This window comes from Coregonus clupeaformis, chromosome 1 (assembly GCF_020615455.1).
Source record: "Coregonus clupeaformis isolate EN_2021a chromosome 1, ASM2061545v1, whole genome shotgun sequence".
NCBI lineage: Eukaryota > Metazoa > Chordata > Actinopteri > Salmoniformes > Salmonidae > Coregonus > Coregonus clupeaformis.
Window position 1 is genome coordinate 65295814 of NC_059192.1, and position 19663 is coordinate 65315476.

The following is a 19663-nucleotide window of genomic DNA, read 5'->3' on the forward strand; positions in this document are numbered from 1 at the left end:
GTTTTAGCCGTAGGCTCTCTGAGCGGATTACAGGTTTTAAAGAGTAAGAGATCTAACACCTCCTCCAATCTGACACTCTCGGACACCCATATGAAGACATGGAAGTTAGATTGGAAGACATTGAGGATCTTTTCTCTCTGCAGACTTGTGGGTTCATGTCGTCATGCATTTTGCCCCTGAGAGATGCAGAAGCGGCGCTTAAAGCATTTGACTTATGTCTGTTTTATGAGAGAAAGTGAAGGGCCAGTTCACATGCATATTAAATAGATATCCAGTATACCATACGGTCTATATAAATATTTATAAACTGGGTGGTTCCAGCCTTGAATGCTGATTGGCTGAAAGCCGTGGTTTATCAGACCATATACCACGGGTATGACAACATGTATTTTCACTGTTCTAATTACGTTAGTAACCAGTTTATAATAGCAATAAGGCACCTCTGGGGTTTGTGGTATATGACCAATATACCACGGCTAATGGCTGTATCCAGGCACTCCACGTTGCGTCGCGCTGAAGAACAGACCTTAGCCGTGGTATATTGGCCATATACCACACCTCCTCAGGCCTTGCTGCCTAAGTATAGTACAACACACAGACTGTAGGGAACTTTGTGAAACTAAACCTCCATATAGTAGCTTGGAAACTCTGCCTTCAGCTCCCTGAGTGCTGAAAAACCCTGTTATTGTTTTTTTAGAAAACCTTTTAGCCCGAAGTGTACACTACACACACCAACTGGACCCAGTATGTGGCATGACCCTGGGATGGATCCCACTTCTGATACCAACTGACACTCAGATAGTCCTACATGATGTATCCTATAGCATTCCCACTTCTGATACCAACTGACACTCAGATAGTCCTACATGATGTATCCTATAGCATTCCCACTTCTGATACCAACTGACACTCAGATAGTCCTACATGATGTATCCTATAGTATTCCCGGCGCTTCGACATTATTCTGAGATTAGCGTTGCTCTATCCTCTCTCCCTCCTCTCCTCTCCTCTCCTCTTTCCCTCCTGTCCTCTCCTCCCTCCTCTCCTCTCTCCCCCACTCTCCTCCCTCCTCCCTACCCCCTCGGCCGCCCCGCCGGATGTGCTTTGGTTGTTGACACCGAGGCGTCAGAAATAATGGAATCTCTTGTCAGTCGGGTTGTGTTTTTGGCCCGACGCTCCACAGCGCTGTAAGGTGTGTGTGTGTGTGTGTGTGTGTGTGTGTGTATGATAGCGGGAGGGGTTTTGTAATGAAGGTTCCCTTTTCATTTTTTTTTTAATACAGAATGTTTGTTGGGTCGAGGCGGAGGTTTGCTGTAATCCTACCCCCGAGCCCAGAAACATAGCTGTGTCAATTCTAGTCCACACAGACACACAGACACACGTACCTGGCTTTGGGCGAGACACCATCCCGTTTGATAAATCAGGCATTGTGTATTTTCCCCACCCTTATCCTTGTCTTAAGGAAATGTGTGTTTTTGTGGAGACAGATATGCTGTTTGTTCTGTTATTGACTGTCTGATGTATGGTTAAAGTATGGGAATGCATTTATAGACCTTTATCTTGCTATGGTCTAAAAGCGCAGTGTTGGCTTATAATTGAGAATGTTACATGTTTCAGAGTAGAATGTATTATTATTAATAGGGGTCACTGGTGGTCTCATAGTTATGTGATATACACACACACACACACACACTGTCCTTGTCCTCTGCAGTGAGTTAATCTTTTTTGTGGTTAACCTTTTGTGGCAGTGTGTGTTTTTTCCACTCGATGCTACCCCCCCGCTCTCACTGTCTAAAGGCCTCTTATGTGTGTGTGTGCATGAGTGTATGTGTGTGTGTCTCGCTGGTGTTTGTGTGCCTCCCTCTGCTAGAGTGGGTTGGGTTCTAATTGCTTTAATAGCACCTGGTCTCTAATCCCAGGTCATTATGGACCTGAAATTAGACAGCTACTTTGACATCACTTGGAAGGAGAAAGATGGTCTCAGGAGTAAGCTTGACTGGCTGACTGGCTGGCTGACTGGCTGGCTGGCTGGCTGACGGACTGGCTGACTGGCTGACTGACTGACTGGCTGGCTGACTGGCTGGCTGACTGACTGACTGGCTGGCTGACTGACTGACTGACTGGCTGGCTGGCTGGCTGGCTGACTGACTGACTGGCTGGCTGGCTGGCTGGCTGGCTGACTGGCTGGCTGACTGACTGACTGGCTGGCTGACTGGCTGGCTGGCTGACTGGCTGGCTGACTGACTGACTGGCTGGCTGACTGGCTGACTGGCACTGGCTGGCTGGCTGGCTGGCTGACTGGCTGGCTGACTGGCTGACTGACTGGCTGGCTGACTGGCTGGCTGACTGGCTGCTGGCTGACTGGCTGGCTGGCTGGCTGACTGACTGCTGGCTGACTGGCTGGCTGACTGGCTGGCTGGCTGACTGGCTGGCTGACTGACTGGCTGGCTGACTGGCTGGCTGACTGGCTAACTGGCTGGCTGGCTGGCTAACTGGCTGACTGGCTGACTGACTGGCTGGCTGGCTGGCTGGCTGACTGACTGACTGGCTGGCTGGCTGGCTGGCTGGCTGACTGGCTGGCTGACTGACTGACTGGCTGGCTGACTGGCTGGCTGGCTGACTGGCTGGCTGACTGACTGGCTGGCTGACTGGCTGGCTGACTGGCTAACTGGCTGGCTGGCTGGCTGGCTGGCTGGCTGACTGGCTGGCTGACTGGCTGACTGACTGGCTGGCTGACTGGCTGGCTGACTGGCTGGCTGGCTGACTGACTGGCTGGCTGACTGACTGACTGGCTGGCTGGCTGACTGGCTGACTGGCTGGCTGACTGACTGCCAGAGCGAGAGACAGAGAGAGGGGATGTGTGTGAATTACTTTATCTTACATTAATGACACACAACCACACACAGTGCTGAGGTGTGAGAAACGACATGAATGGAATTGTTAAAAATATTAGAATGATTACTACGTTGTCATAAACATTAGTCTAGTCAAGTGGACTTACTCCAGCTAATCTCCTTCAAACTATTTTCCCCTCAAATTAATATTTCTACTTAATTTATGAAATGACTTATTGTCACGCTCCCTATGTTGTTGTTGTTTTCTCCTATTTATTTATGTTCTGAGTGGCCCATCAGGCATTGTTTGGGCCGGCTAAAACGTGTGCTTGTAAGGATGTTGGGAAAGGTTAAGGTCCTCTTTTAAAGACGGAGCTGGAAATGTCAAGCGTCTCTCTGCCCCTCCGGCTCCACCTGCCTCTCTTCACTGAGAGAAAGTGCCGGAAGGAGACAGACACTGAGGTAACAAGGTGCTATTAGAGTTGCCCTGTAAACTGTTTCATCTTGGCTCCCCTTGAGGCTCCAGAACCAGCTTTCACGTCACACGTCAGACACACACACACACACACACACAAAGTGACACATCAGTCGCACACACACACACACACACACACTGTGATTCCAAGTATAGAAAGCGCAAGTCGGCTGTACCTGTTCTAAAACTCCAGTATTTCTCCTCCTATAGCTTGTTCTCCATCTTCTTTTGAAATTGTTTTAAATAGTGAGCCAACTGGTTTTGAGCATGTATCCCTTAACTCTCTGTTGTTGCTCTGCAGCAGACACACAGGGACCATACTGACCAACTTTACAAAACCTTTCAGTTCAAGATTTAAAAGTTTAAGCATCAGCCAATTAAAATCGTTGACGTAGTGTCACGTGATAGAATGCTACATTGTAGCTGGTCCCATCAGCTAACCTGGCACAGGTTAGCCCTATGCTAACATCGCCAGGCGACAGTGATTATTTCCTGTAACAACTTCCTCATCAGCCCTATCAAATATGTTAAACTTTTTCTCCACAAATCAATGGCATTTCTTAAAATAGGTCAACTCGGCCACCGGAGGGATTTTTGTAAACATCCAAAGTCAAGGTGTACTTTTGTTCCACTTTTGTCAGTCACAACTACCAATATGTTGCATGATGGATCCTAGACAAGGCTACTAGCTACTAAGGTTGAACAAATCCTCACATATAACAAGCTGTTGCTTATCTGTTTAACACACACCCATGTGCTTTTACCAAAGAAAGATAAAGGACGTCTGTACAATATGTACGTTTCTTGTACATAGTAGAAAAGAAGTCGACGAGCCTTGTGGCCTTGTCAAATAGCTGACATTTACCGCTATTGACATCACTGCCAGGTGGCGTACAGCGCTAAGGCGCTTAACTCTGACTCTCTGGGTTACAGGAATCATGGGTTCGAGTCCCCCTCAAGTTAAGCATTTTTTGTTAAGGAAAAAACTGCTGGTCCTCAATACTCGATTCAAATAAGGCATATGTGACAAAGTATATGAATATAATAATTCATATAGAATCGGCACCTAGGTATGGTGATAATATCATGAGGTCCCTGGCCATTCCCAGCCCTACTAACCAGAGACTCACAGGCCTAGACTCCTAGAACTGTCTTGGACGGCTGTTGAAAGAGACTGTCTATCTATCCTAACCTCAACTCTGACCCTAAAACTTGATTTAGTGTGTTTCTCTCTCTCTCCCGGCCTGAGGCCTCCTTTGTGTCTGTTTATACAGAGCTCTCATAATCACCTCCTAACTTCTCCGTTGTCAGTCATCTCACCATCCCCCACCACCCCATCTTCCCTTCCTCATCCCTCTCCCTCTTTCTCCCTCTCTTCCTCCACCTCCCTCTCCCTCTCCTCTTCCACCCCTCTCTCCCTCTCTCCTTCCCCTCTTCTCCTCCACCTCTCTCTCCCTCTCTCCCTCTACCTCTCTCTCCCTCCACCTCTATCTCCCTCTTTTCCTTCACCTCTCTCTCCCTCTCTTCCCCCACCTCTCTCTCCCTCTCGCTCCAGCAGTATCCCAGGCTGGCCAATAGAGGGGGTAGTTCAGCCATTGCAGCCATATGAAGGCCTGTTTCTGTCCAGATGGTCTGCTACCACTATCAGCCACCATAGACCTCTCACTAGGAACTTAAAGGGATAGGGATCCTGTAGACTTCCAGTCATTGCTCTAACGCTAGTTAGCAATGGCTCCAGAAACGACCTTCAACTTCCTTCAAACTGCACACAAAGACATAAAACTGGTATCCATGAGTTCATCTGACTCTGGTTAAGTAGAAAAAGGGCTTTGACAAAATGTTGAATCAGAAGATACCAGCTTCATCTGATCAAGGTTCTATTGACTCTAGTGTCTTAGTGCTGGGCTAGAGCAAAAGCCTGCACTCCCCTGTAGCTCCCCAGGCCCAGGGTTAGTGAACACTGATTATATGCTAGAGGTCATTTGTGTCAATGTTTTGTTTTGATGAATACTCTGAGCAAGCCAAATGAACATTCCTAATATATCAAATCCATGCCAGCAATACCCCCTGCTTAGCCGTTCATAACAAGTTAGAAAAGTTAGAATTCCATTGGTTCTGGTGAGACAGACAGATGGAAGTGGATTTGTGGGATTTGGCGTCTGGGCTACGGGACCCTCCCATTGGTTAAGCCGGGTTCCGATAAGACTTCAAAGGGCGGAGCTAATTCATAAAATGTTTACATTATCCATGCTCATACGCAGCTTTGAGTCTGACCCCTCATTACTGTGTGTGTGTCAATGTGCCCATCCAGCCCCCTAATTAAAAAACTAATTGGATAAGAGAAATGAGACATTGTGAACTTTGTTGTTGAACATTATTGGCATGAAAGAAACAATTCAATGTCGTATAGCATTAGGACACACTATAAATCAATGTCTAAAGTGGGAAAAAAATGCTAACTGTGACTCTCTCTTTCTCTCTCTCTCTCTCTCTCTCCCTTTCCCTCTCTCTACAGCCCAGTCCTGTCCCGAGCCCAGTGCTTGGTGGGAAGCCCAACGCTAGCCAATCCCTGCTGGCCTGGTGCCGTGAGGTCACAAAGAATTACCGCGGAGTCAAGATCACCAACTTCACCACATCCTGGAGGAACGGCCTGGCATTCTGCGCCCTGCTCCATCACTTCAGACCTGACTACATGTGAGTTATAGAAACATACTCCTACACTCAAGAGTCCATGTGGAAAACCTAATGGTCTATCAAGAGGAGAAGAGAAGAGAGAGAGCACAAGATAAAGCATCAAAGCACTGTGTGTGTGTGTGTGTGTGTGTGTGTGTGTGTGTGTAATCGTTGTGTGTTATTTTAGTATTTTCCTCTCTATTAGTTTAGTTGATTGAGCTGCTGTGAAATTGCATGTTACAGTTCTAATGCCATTACATGTGACGCATATCTAATCACACTCTCCTCTCTCTCCCCCTCCCTCTCTCTCTCCCCTTCTCTCCCTCCTCCCTCCCTCCTCTCTCTCTCTCTCTCTCTCTCTCTGACCTCCCCCTGTTCTCTCCAGAGACTACAAGGCCCTCAATCCTCAGGATATTAAAGAAAACAACAAAAAGGTAAGAGTCTGCTCACCGCTGTGCCGCCACACACACACACACACACACAAACACACACAAACACACACACACACGTACACACACAGGCTTTGCACCGGTGTTTCCAGGCTTTGCACCTCTCTCTCCTCTTGTTGATGTAACTACATTACCTCTCTCTCCTCTTGTTGATGTAACTACATTACCTCTCTCTCCTCTTGTTGATGTAACTACATTACCTCTCTCTCCTCTTGTTGATGTAACTACATTACCTCTCTCTCCTCTTGTTGATGTAACTACATTACCTCTCTCTCCTCTTGTTGATGTAACTACATTACCTCTCTCTCCTCTTGTGTGTGTGTGAAAGCCTATTCGTCAGGCCTTGCAATGACTGGAGCTGTAGTGGAATAACACCATGACTGGAGCTGTAGTGGAATAACACCATGACTGGAGCTGTAGTGGAATAACACCATGACTGGAGCTGTAGTGGAATAACACCATGACTGGAGCTGTAGTGGAATAACACCATGACTGGAGCTGTAGTGGAATAACACCATGACTGGAGCTGTAGTGGAATAACACCATGACTGGAACTGTAGTGGAATAACACCATGACTGGAGCTGTAGTGGAATAACACCATGACTGGAGCTGTAGTGGAATAACACCATGACTGGAGCTGTAGTGGAATAACACCATGACTGGAGCTGTAGTGGAATAACACCATGACTGGAGCTGTAGTGGAATAACACCATGACTGGAGCTGTAGTGGAATAACACCATGACTGGAGCTGTAGTGGAATAACACCATGACTGGAGCTGTAGTGGAATAACACCATGACTGGTGCTGTAGTGGAATAGCACCATGACTGGAGCTGTAGTGGAATAACACCATGACTGGAGCTGTAGTGGAATAACACCATGACTGGAGCTGTAGTGGAATAACACCATTAGGGCCCTACCATTAATCCCTGGAAACAGGGGGGTGGGGGATAGAGGGGTATAGGGTTAGGGGGGTTGGGGGTAGAGGGTTAGGGGGGTAGAGGGTTGGAGGTAGAGGGGTAGAGGGGTAGAGGGGTAGAGGGTTAGGGGGGGTAGAGGGGTAGAGGGTTAGGGGGGTAGAGGGGTATAGGGGGTAGAGGGGTAGAGGGTTGGGGGGGTAGAGGGGTAGAGGGTTAGGGGGGTAGAGGGGTAGAGGGTTAGGGGGTAGAGGGGTAGAGGGTTAGGGGGGTAGAGGGTGGGGGTAGAGGGTTGGGGGGGTAGAGGGGTAGAGGGTTAGGGGGTAGAGGGGTAGAGGGTTAGGGGGGTAGAGGGTTGGGGGTAGAGGGTATAGGGTTAGGGGGGTAGAGGGGTAAAGGGTTAGGGGGGTAGAGGGGTAGAGGGTTAGGGGGGTAGAGGGGTAGAGGGTTGGGGGGTAGAGGGGTAGAGGGTTAGGGGGGTAGAGGGGTAAAGGGTTAGGGGGTTAGGGGGGTAGGGGGTATAGGGTTAGGGGGGGGTAGAGGGGTAGAGGGTTAGGGGGGTAGAGGGGTAGAGGGTTAGGGGGGTAGAGGGGGGGTAGAGGGTTAGGGGGGTAGAGGGGTAGAGGGTTAGGGGGGTAGAGGGGTAGAGGGTAGGGGGGTAGAGGGGTAGGGGGTTGGGTGGTAGAGGGTAGAGGGTTAGGGGGGTAGAGGGTTAGGGGGGTAGAGGGGTAGAGGGTTAGGGGGTTAGGGGGGTAGAGGGGTAGAGGGTTAGGGGGGTAGAGGGTAGAGGGTTAGGGGGGTAGAGGGGGTAAAGGGTTAGGGGGGTAGAGGGGTAGAGGGTTAGGGGGTAGAGGGGTAGAGGGTTAGGGGGGGTAGAGGGTAGAGGGTTAGGGGGGTAGAGGGTTGGGGGTAGGGGGTAGAGGGTTAGGGGGTAGAGGGGTAGAGGGTTAGGGGGTAGAGGGGGTAGAGGGTTAGGGGGGTAGAGGGGTAGGGGTTGGGGGTAGAGGGGTAGAGGGTTAGGGGGGTAGAGGGGTAGAGGGTTAGGGGGTAGGGGGGTAGAGGGGTAGAGGGGTTAGGGGGTAGGGGGTAGAGGGTTAGGGGGGTAGAGGGGTAGAGGGTTAGGGGGGTAGAGGGGTAGAGGGTTAGGGGGGTAGAGGGTTAGGGGGTAGAGGGTAGAGGGTTAGGGGGGTGAGGGGTTAGGGGGTAGAGGGGTAGAGGGTTAGGGGGGGTAGAGGGGTAGAGGGTTAGGGGGGTAGAGGGGTAGAGGGTTAGGGGGGTAGAGGGGTAGAGGGTTAGGGGGGGTAGAGGGGTAGAGGGTTAGGGGGGGTAGAGGGGTAAAGGGTTAGGGGGGTAGAGGGTTGGGGGTAGAGGGGTAGAGGGGTAGAGGGAAAGTCACCTGTGGGAGGTATAGTATCATAACTAGACGACCTGCTGTGAACACTGTGTGTGTGTGTGTGTGTTGGATGCATGTTAAATGTCTGTGTGGGTGAGGAAACATGTAAGGTGTGTGTGGTTTCATGGACCAGGCCTTGCGATGATGTAATCCTGTTTACAGCGCTTCCTTCTTTCATTCACCCCATCTCACGTTCCTCCTCTCCGCTCAACCCAGTGAGGAATTTGCTGCGAGACGGGGCCTGACGAATAGGCTTTCACAACACACACTCACACACACACACTCACACACACACACTCCTTGGTCCCAAAAACCACACTTCTGTATGGAAAGTAAAAAAAGAAAGAGGTGTGAGAAGTAGAGAGAGGTAATGTAGTTACATCAACAAGAGGAGAGAGAGGTAATGTAGTTACATCAACAAGAGGAGAGAGAGGTAATATACAGTGAGGGAAAAAAGTATTTGATCCCCTGCTGATTTTGTACGTTTGCCCACTGACAAAGACATGATCAGTCTATAATTGTAATGGTAGGTTTAGTTGAACAGTGAGAGACAGAATAACAACACAAAAATCCAGAAAACCGCATGTCAAAAATGTTATAAATTGATTTGCATTTTAATGAGAGAAATAAGTATTTGACCTCTCTGCATAACATGATTTAGTACTTGGTGGCAAAACCCTTGTTGGCAATCACAGAGGTCAGACGTTTCTTGTAGTTGGCCACCAGGTTTGCACACATCTCAGGAGGGATTTTGTTCCACTCCTCTTTGCAGATCTTCTCCAAGTCATTAAGGTTTCGAGGCTGACGTTTGGCAACTCGAACCTTCAGCTCCCTCCACAGATTTTCTATGGGATTAAGGTCTGGAGACTGGCTAGGCCACTCCAGGACCTTAATGTGCTTCTTCTTGAGCCACTCCTTTGTTGCCTTGGCCGTGTGTTTTGGGTCATTGTCATGCTGGAATACCCATCCACGACCCATTTTCAATGCCCTGGCTGAGGGAAGGAGGTTCTCACCCAAGATTTGACGGTACATGGCCCCGTCCATCGTCTCTTTGATGCGGTGAAGTTGTCCTGTCCCCTTAGCAGAAAAACACCCCCAAAGCATAATGTTTCCACCTCCATGTTTGACGGTGGGGATGGTGTTCTTGGGGTCATAGGCAGCATTCCTCCTCCTGCAAACACGGGGAGTTGAGCTGATGCCAAAGAGCTCGATTTTTGTCTCATCTGACCACAACACTTTCACCCAGTTCTCCTCTGAATCATTCAGATGTTCATTGGCAAACTTCAGACGGGCCTGTATACGTGCTTTCTTGAGCAGGGGGACCTTGCGGGCGCTGCAGGATTTCAGTCCTTCACGGCGTAGTGTGTTACCAATTGTTTTCTTGGTGACTATGGTCCCAGCTGCCTTGAGATCATTGACAAGATCCTCCCGTGTAGTTCTGGGCTGATTCCTCACCGTTCTCATGATCATTGCAACTCCATGAGGTGAGATCTTGCATGGAGCCCCAGGCCGAGGGAGATTGACAGTACTTTTGTGTTTCTTTCCTGTTGTCACCTTCTCACCAAGCTGCTTGGCGATGGTCTTGTAGCCCATTACAGCCTTGTTTAAGTCTACAATCTTGTCCCTGACATCCTTGGAGAGCTCTTTGGTCTTGGCCATGGTGGAGAGTTTGGAATCTGATTGATTGATTGCTTCTGTGGAAAGGTGTCTTTTATACAGGTAACAAGCTGAGATTAGGAGCACTCCCTTTAAGAGTGTGCTCCTAATCTCAGCTCGTTACCTGTATAAAAGACACCTGGGAGCCAGAAATCTTTCTGATTGAGAGGGGGTCAAATACTTATTTCCCTCATTAAAATGCAAATCAATTTAGAACATTTTTGACATGCATTTTTCTGGATTTTGTTGTTGTTATTCTGTCTCTCACTGTTCAAATAAAGCTACCATTAAAATTATAGACTGATCATTTCTTTGTCAGTGGGCAAATATACAAAATCAGCAGGGGATCAAATACTTTTTTCCTCACTGTAGTTACATCAACAAGAGGAGAGAGAGGTAATGTAGTTACATCAACAAGAGGAGAGAGAGGTAATGTAGCTACATCAACAAGAGGTGTGAGAAGTAGAGAGAGGTAATGTAGCTACATCAACAAGAGGTGTGAGAAGTAGAGAGAGGTAATGTAGCTACATCAACAAGAGGTGTGAGAAGTAGAGAGAGGTAATGTAGCTACATCAACAAGAGGTGTGAGAAGCAGAGAGAGGTAATGTAGCTACATCAACAAGATGTGTGAGAAATAGAGGTAATGTAGCTACATCAACAAGAGGTGTGAGAAGCAGAGAGAGGTAATGTAGCTACATCAACAAGAGGTGTGAGAAGCAGAGAGAGGTAATGTAGCTACATCAATAAGAGATGTGAGAAGTAGAGAGAGGTAATGTTGCTACATCAACACAACATAGAACACCAGGTCAAATGGCCACCTAGTACCGACCATTTGAATCAAATAAAAAATAAAACATATTTTCGGATCTTTCTGATTTTATAATCACAATTGTCATTTGTATACAATACAAAGAGGAATTTGAACTCCGATGGCTAGACCTCTCTTCACTGTTGTGAGGCGCTTTAACCTGGTGCTCCCTCAGCAGCGCACTGCCTCATATCAGATATCATGGGAAATTACTTCTGCTTTTTCTCATTACAAACACACACACACGCACACACACACACACACACACACACACACACACACACACACACACAGCAGTGTGTTAATTCATTGATAATGGATCTTTTCAAAGGCCATGATGATAAAAAACTCCAAATATTCTCCTGTTATTGATTGTCCTTATCAGTCATATTTCAATGGTCTGTCTGTCTGTCTCTGGGGTTACTGCACTGTGCAATCACTTCTTACACAAGGAGGGGGAGGAGGAGGGGAGGGGGAGGGGAGGAGGGGGGGAGGAGGAGGGGGAGGGGGGGAGGAGGAGGGTTTCTTGTCTATCAGATAGAAATGAATGGTTTGACTCTTCTCCTCCTTCATTTTACCTTTCCCCCTCTATTTTGCTCTCTTCCACCCTCTCTCTCTTTCTGTCTCCATCTCCCTCCGCTCTCTTAACCTTCTTCTTCCTCTATACCAGGGTTCTTCAATTCCGGTCCTGGAGGGCCGAAACACTTCTGTTTTTTATTTCTACCTGGTAGTTAATTGCACTCACCTGGTGTCCCAGGTCTGAATTAGCCCCTGATTAGAAGGAGAGGATGAAAAACAGAGGTGTTTCGGCCCTCCAGGACCGGAATTGAAGAACCCTGCTCTATACTGTACATCAGGTGGCGCAGTGGTCTAAGGCACTGCATTGCAGTGCTAGCTGTGCCACTAGAGATCCTGGTTCGAATCCAGGCTCTGTTGTAGCCGGCCGTGACCGGGAGACCCATGGGGCGGCGCACAATTGGCCCAGCGTCGTCCAGGGTAGGGGAGGGAATGGCCGGCAGGGATGTAGCTCAGTTGGTAGAGCATGGCGTTTGCCAGGGTTGTGGGTTTGATTCCCACGGGGGGCCAGTATGAAAAATACAAAAAATTATGTATGCACTCACTAACTGTAAGTCGCTCTGGATAAGAGTGTCTGCTAAATGACTAAAATGTAAATGTAAATGTAAAATGGATCATCAACTAGATTCAGCCACGGGACGGTTTTTTTCTTGAGTGGCTGGTTGGGGGGCCGGAACATGATTACAAATTATTTGTAGACTGTAAATTGACCGCAAGAAGGCCAAACAGATATCATATTTGACTAAAACATAATTTCAAGTCTTGCTTACATTTGTAGGATATACGATCACGTATCTCTAATATGCGTGGGAACAGATTTCCAAAATGTAAATCACTTGGAGACGATTTATTTAGATTTATTTAGATCAGCTTTAAAATTGCAGATAGAGTGTAACTTCCATCAATGTAATTGTCTGCATCACTTCCAATCCCCCATATGTTTTTTTCTCGCATATATATATATACATATACATACATGCATACATATACACACATATAAATACATATATATACAGTGAGGGAAAAAAGTATTTGATCCCCTGCTGATTTTGTACGTTTGCCCACTGACAAAGACATGATCGGTCTATCATTTTAATGGTAGGTTTATTTGAACAGTGAGAGACAGAATAACAACCAAAAAATCCAGAAAAACGCATGTCAAAAATGTTATGAATTGATTTGCATTTTAATGAGGGAAATAAGTATTTGACCACTCTGCAAAACATGACTTAGTACTTGGTGGCAAAACCCTTGTTGGCAATCACAGAGGTCAGACGTTTCTTGTAGTTGGCCACCAGATTTGCACACATCTCAGGAGGGATTTTGTCCCACTCCTCTTTGCAGATCTTCTCCAAGTCATTAAGGTTTTGAGGCTGACGTTTGGCAACTCGAACCTTCAGCTCCCTCCACAGATTTTCTATGGGATTAAGGTCTGGAGACTGGCTAGGCCACTCCAGGACCTTAATGTGCTTCTTCTTGAGCCACTCCTTTGTTGCCTTGGCCGTGTGTTTTGGGTCATTGTCATGCTGGAATACCCATCCACGACCCATTTTCAATGCCCTGGCTGAGGGAAGGAGGTTCTCACCCAAGATTTGACGGTACATGGCGCCGTCCATCGTCCCTTTGATGCGGTGAAGTTGTCCTGTCCCCTTAGCAGAAAAACACCCCCAAAGCATAATGTTTCCACCTCCATGTTTTTGACGGTGGGAATGGTGTTCTTGGGGTCATAGGCAGCATTCCTCCTCCTCCAAACACGGGGAGTTGATTTGATGCCAAAGAGCTCGATTTTGGTCTCATCTGACCACAACACTTTCACCCAGTTCTCCTCTGAATCATTCAGATGTTCATTGGCAAACTTCAGACGGGCCTGTATATGTGCTTTCTTGAGCAGGGGGACCTTTGCGGCGCTGCAGGATTTCAGTCCTTCACGGCGTAGTGTGTTACCAATTGTTTTCTTGGTGACAATGGTCCCAGCTGCCTTGAGATCATTGACAAGATACTCCCGTGTAGTTCTGGGCTGATTCCTCACCGTGGGCCGAGGGAGATTGACAGTTATTTTGTGTTTCTTCCATTTGCGAATAATCTCACCAACTGTTGTCACCTTCTCACCAAGCTGCTTGGCGATGGTCTTGTAGCCCATTCCAGCCTTGTGTAGGTCTACAATCTTGTCCCTGACATCCTTGGAGAGCTCTTTGGTCTTGGCCATGGTGGAGAGTTTGGAATCTGATTGATTGATTGCTTCTGTGGACAGGTGTCTTTTATACAGGTAACAAACTGAGATTAGGAGCACTCCTTTTAAGAGTGTGCTCCTAATCTCAGCTCGTTACCTGTATAAAAGACACCTGGGAGCCAGAAATCTTTCTGATTGAGAGGGGGTCAAATACTTATTTCCCTCATTAAAATGCAAATAAATTTATAACATTTTTGACATGCGTTTTCTGGATTTTTTGTTGTTATTCTGTCTTGCACTGTTCAAATAAACCTACCATAAAAATATAGACTGATCATTTCTTTGTCAGTGGGCAAACGTACAAAATCAGCAGGGGATCAAATACTTTTTTCCCCTCACTGGACATATCCTTTTTTTTTTGACATGTATTTCCCTTTATGACTTTCCAACCCCACCACCCCTTCCCTAATTGGAGTAAACTAGTGAACAACAACGCTTAGGCCTCTACTTCCAGCTTATACATACTATATACATTTTATGGAAACAGTCAATTTTACAATCCGGTTTGCCTCTACATGCCATATCCCCCAAACTGTGCTCTTTCACAAAAGTTCTCAACCTATATACTTATTATGGACACAGTATGTTCGTTGTCTTTTATGTCCAACAATGAACATGCAAAAATTGTTTTAAAGTGTTTTATTTTTGCCTAGAAAACTTGGGGGGACAAATGAAACCACCCGCGGGCGGCCTGTTACCCTTCTGTACACTATACGTTTGCACAGGGGTAAATTACACACTGCCTGCCTGGAGTGGTGTGCAGAATGGATGCAGGATTTCCCAATCACCACAATCTGAAACACAACCCTGGAAATACAAGACCTACTCCCTCCCTCCCTCCCCTTCCTCCTCACATCTCTACTCTCACTTTCTTTCTTTCTTTCTTTCAGTTCTATTGAGTGGTGAGCTTGTCCCTCTATTTCAGAGAAGACTTTAGTGAGGAGGGAACAATACCAACACACTTTGTTCCCCTGAATAGGTGTTAGAAACCAAATCAGCCCTCTTAGTTCCCTCTTTCTCTCTCTCTCTCTCTCTCTCTCTCTCTCTCTCTCTCTCTCTCTCTCTCTCTCTCTCTCTCTCTCTCTCTCTCTCTCTCTCTCTCTCTCTCTCTCTCTCTCTCTCTCTCTCTCTCTCTCTCTCTCTCTCTCTCTCTCTCTCTCTCCATCCTCCCTCCCCCCTCTCTCTCTCATCCTCCCTCCCCCCTCCCCCCCTCTCTCTCTCTCCATCCTCCCTCCCCCCTCTCTCTCTCTCTCTCTCTCCATCCTCCCGTCTCTCCCCTCTCTCTCTCTCTCTCTCATCCTCCCCCCTCTCTCTCTCTCACTTTCTCTCTCTCTCTCTCTCTCTCTCTGTGTCTCTGTTTCTGTCTCTGTCTCTGTTCTCTCTCTCTCTCTCTCTCTCTCTCTCTCTCTCTCTCTCTCTCCATCCTCCCTCCCCCTCTCTCTCTCTCTCTCTCCATCCTCCCTCCCTCTCTCTCTCTCTCTCTCTCTCTCCCTCTCCCTCTCTCTCTCTCTCTGTGTCTCTGTCTCTCTCTCTCTCTCTCTCTCTCTCTCTCTCTCTCTCTCTCTCTCTCTCTCTCTGTGTCTCTGTTTCTGTCTCTGTCGCTGTCTCTCTCTCTCTCTCTCTCTCATCCTCCCTCCCCTCTCTCTCTCTCTCTCTCTCTCTCTCTCTCTCTCTCTCTCTCTCTCTCTCTCTCTCTCTCTCTCTCTCTCTCCATCCTCCCTCCCCTCTCTCTCTCTCTCTCTCTATCCCCCCCTCTCTCTCTCTCTCTCTCTCTCCCTCTCCTCTCTCTCTCTCATCCTCCCTCTCTCTCTCTCTCTCTCTCTCTGTCTCTCTCTCTCTCTCTCTCTCTCTCTCTCTCTCTCTCTCTCTCTCTCTCTCTCTCTCTCTCTCTCTCTCTCTCTCTCTCACCAAACTGCTCTTCTCTTTCTTCTTGCCTTTTCTTCTTCTCTCTTCTTCTCCACTGACTCACACCTCCCCTCTACATCCCTCCCTCCCTCCCTCCACCTCTCCCCATCCGAGGGTATCCATCTCTCCATCCATTGTTCAGCAGCCAGGCCCAGCGGAGGGAAGGAGGGAAGAAAAGATCTGAAACATTCTAATTAACTGGAAGTTGAGAAACGGCCCTCTCTTGATCAGGCCATTCCCCTCTCCTCCTCCTTCTCATTCCTCCTCTTCTCCTCTTCCTCCCCTTCTCCTCTTTCTGCACCTTAACTTAATCCTGCCGTCCTCCCCTCCTCCACCCTTCTGTGTGAGAGAGTAAAGGAGAGAGAGGAAGTGAGAGAGAGTGTTAGAGAGAGAGTGTTGGAGAGAGAGAGAGTGTTGGAAGGGGAGAGTGTTGGAGAAAGAGAGAGAGTGTTGGAGAAAGTGAGAGAGTGTGTGTGGAGAGAGAGAGAGAGAGAGAGAGAGTGTTGGAGAGAGAGAGAGTGTGGAGAGAGAGAGTGTGTTGGAGAGAGAGAGAGAGTGTGTGTTGGAGAGAGAGTGTGTTGAGAGGAGAGAGAGAGAGAGAGAGAGAGTGTTGGAGAGAGAGAGTGTTGAGAGAGAGAGAGAGTGTTGGAGAGAGAGAGTGTTGAGAGAGAGAGTGTTGAGAGAGAGAGTGAGAGAGAGGAGAGAGAGAGAGAGAGAGGGAGAGAGAGAGGAGAGAGAGTGGAGAGAGAGAGAGTGTTGAGAGAGAGAGAGAGAGTGTTAGAGAGAGAGAGAGTGTTGAGAGAGAGAGTGTTGGAGAGAGAGAGATGTTTGGAGAGAGAGAGTGTTGGAGAGAGAGAGAGAGAGAGTGTTGGAGAGAGAGAGTTTGGAGAGAGTGTGTTGGAGAGAGTGTGTGTTGGAGAGAGATAGTGTTGGAGAGAGAGAGTGTTGGGAGAGAGAGTGTTGGAGAGAGAGTGTGTTGGAGAGAGAGAGAGAGAGAGTGTGTTGGAGAGAGAGAGTGTTGGAGAGAGAGTGTTGGAGAGAGAGAGAGTGTTGGAGAGAGAGTGTGGAGAGAGAAGTGTTGGAGAGAGAGAGAGAGTGTTGAGAGAGAGAAGTGTTGGAGAAAGAGAGAGTGTGTTAGAGAGAGAGAGAGAGAGAGAGAGAGTGTGTGTGTGTTGGAGAGAGAGTGTGTGTTGGAGAGAGAGAGTGTTGGAGAGAGAGAGTGTGTTGGAGATAGAGAGAGAGAGAGCGTGTTGGAGAGAGCGAGAGAGAGCGTGTTGGAGAGAGAGAAGGAGAGAGTGTGTTGGAGAGAGAGAGAGTGTTGGAAGGGGAGAGTGTTGGAGAAAGAGAGTGTTGGAGAGAGAGAGAGAGAGTGTTGTAGAGAGAGAGAGTGTTGGAAGGGGAGAGAGAGAGTGTTGGAGAGAGAGTGTGTGTTGGAGAGAGAGAGTGTGTGAGAGAGTGTTGGAGAGAGAGAGTGTTGGAGAGAGAGTGTTGGAGAGAGAGAGTGTTGGAGAGAGAGTGTGTTGGAGAGAGAGAGAGTGTTGGAGAGAGAGAGTGTGTTGGAGAGAGAGAGAGAGAGAGCGTGTTGGAGAGAGCGAGAGAGAGAGTGTTGGAGAGAGAGAAGAGTGTTGGAGAGAGAGAGAGTGTTGGAGAGAGAGATAGTGTTGGAGAGAGAGAGTGTTGGAGAGAGAGAGTGTTGGAGAGAGAGATAGTGTTGGAGAGAGTGTGTGTTGGAGAGAGAGAGTGTTGGAGAGAGAGAGTGTTGGAGAGAGAGTGTGTTGGAGAGAGAGAGAGAGAGCGTGTTGGAGAGAGCGAGAGAGAGAGTGTGTTGGAGAGAGTGTGTTGGAAGGGGAGAGTGTTGGAGAGAGAGCGAGTGTTGGAGAAAGAGAGAGAGAGTGTTGGAGAAAGAGAGAGAGAGTGTTGGAGAGAGAGCGAGTGTTGGAGAGAGAGAGTGTTGGAGAGAGAGTGTTGGAGAGAGAGAGAGTGTGTTGGAGAGAGAGAGAGAGAGTGTTGGAGAGAGAGCGAGTGTTGGAGAAAGAGAGAGAGTGTGTTGGAGAGAGAGAGAGAGTGTTGGAGAGAGAGAGTGTTGGAGAGAGAGAGTGTTGGAGAGAGAGAGTGTTGGAAGGGGAGAGAGAGTGTTGGAGAAAGAGAGAGAGTGTTGGAGAGAGAGAGAGAGAGTGTTGGAGAGAGAGAGAGAGTGTTGGAGAGAGAGAGAGAGTGTTGGAGAGAGAGAGTGTTGGAGAGAGAGAGAGTGTTGAGAGAGCGTGTTGGAGAGAGCGAGAGAGAGAGCGTGTTGGAGAGAGAGAGTGTGTTGGAAGGGGAGAGTGTTGGAGAAAGAGAGAGAGAGAGTGTTGGAGAGAGAGCGAGTGTTGGAGAGAGAGAGAGTGTTGGAGAGAGAGAGAGTGTTGGAGAGAGAGAGTGTTGGAGAGAGAGAGGTGTTGGAGAGAGAGTGTGTTGGGAGAGAGAGAGTGTGTTGGAGAGAGAGAGAGAGTGTTGGAGAGAGAGAGAGTGTTGGAGAAGCGAGAGAGAGTGTTGGAGAGAGAGAGAGAGAGTGTTGGAGAGAGAGAGGGAGGAGTGTGTGTTGGAGAGAGAGTGTGTTGGAGAGAGAGAGAGTGTTGGAGAGAGAGAGTGTAGAGAGAGAGTGTTGTAGAGAGAGAGAGAGTGTTGGAAGAGGAGAGAGAGAGTGTTGGAGAGAGAGTGTGTGTTGGAGAGAGAGAGTGTGTTAGAGAGGGAGAGAGTGTTGGAGAGAGAGAGGGAGAGAGTGTGTGTGTTGGAGAGAGATAGTGTGTTGGAGAGAGAGATGAGGGGATGTGGAGGCATTGAGACAAGGAGACTTTGATTGTCAACAGGTTGGAATACACAGACACTATCAAGCAAGCCATATACAAGCTGTGATATACCCAGTCTGTGTGTCTGTGTGTCTGTGCCTGTGTGTGTGTGTGTCTGTGTGTGTCTGTGTGTGTCTGTGTGTGTGTGTGTGTGTGTGTGTGTTGAACCAAGGAAAATGGATGGTGGTGTTTTCTTCATCTGTTTATTCACCTGTCATTGGTTCTGATAATGATTACTAGTCTCCCCTTCGTTTCTCTGTCTCTCTCTCTCTCCATCCCTCCTCTTTCTCCTTCTCTCCCCCTATCTCTTTCCATCCCTCGTTCCCTCCCCCTCTGTCTCCTTCCTTCCTTCCTTCCTTCCTTCCTTCCTTCCTTCCTTCCTTCCTTCCTTCCTTCCTTCCTTCCTTCCTTCCTTCCTTCCTTCCTTCCCTCTCCCTCTGTCTCCATCCTTCCTTCCTTCCTTCCTTCCCTCTCTGTCTCCATCTCTCTCTCCCTTCCCTCCCTCTCTGTGTATCAGGTGACGGGGGGATTGGGGTTGATAATCAGGTTCTGTATTTTCTCATCAGTCTTAAATCAGACCAATTACACGCTAGCTGGTGGAGAGCATGGACAGGTTGATGTAGGGTGATAAGAAACACACACACACAAAGACACATGCATACACACACACACACACACACAGATACAGACAAACACACACACAGAGATACAGACAAACACACACACACACACACCCCTCTAGGATTAAGCGCTCTGTCTCAGGGTATCTGCCTCTCTTATCAGGGACAACCATCCCTGACATGACCTGTCTGCTGCCTTGGCTGCAGTGTTACACACACACACACACACACACACACCTGGTCGTGTTGTGATTGCCATGTCCCAAATCTCTCCTATCCAGTCAGATGGGAGCAGGCCTCA

At 48.1% G+C, this 19663-nt stretch overlaps 1 protein-coding gene across 1 annotated transcript in view; it reads left to right on the forward strand.

Moving 5' to 3' along the window:
• The window catches only part of ehbp1 (EH domain binding protein 1), a gene marked incomplete at its 3' end in the record, with an annotated part of 223343 nt that overhangs the window by 138623 nt on the left and 65057 nt on the right, over positions 1 to 19663 (forward strand). The window contains 2 exon segments of the mRNA XM_045215207.1: positions 5825 to 6003; positions 6368 to 6416. Coding sequence (XP_045071142.1) covers positions 5825 to 6003; positions 6368 to 6416 — 228 coding nt within the window.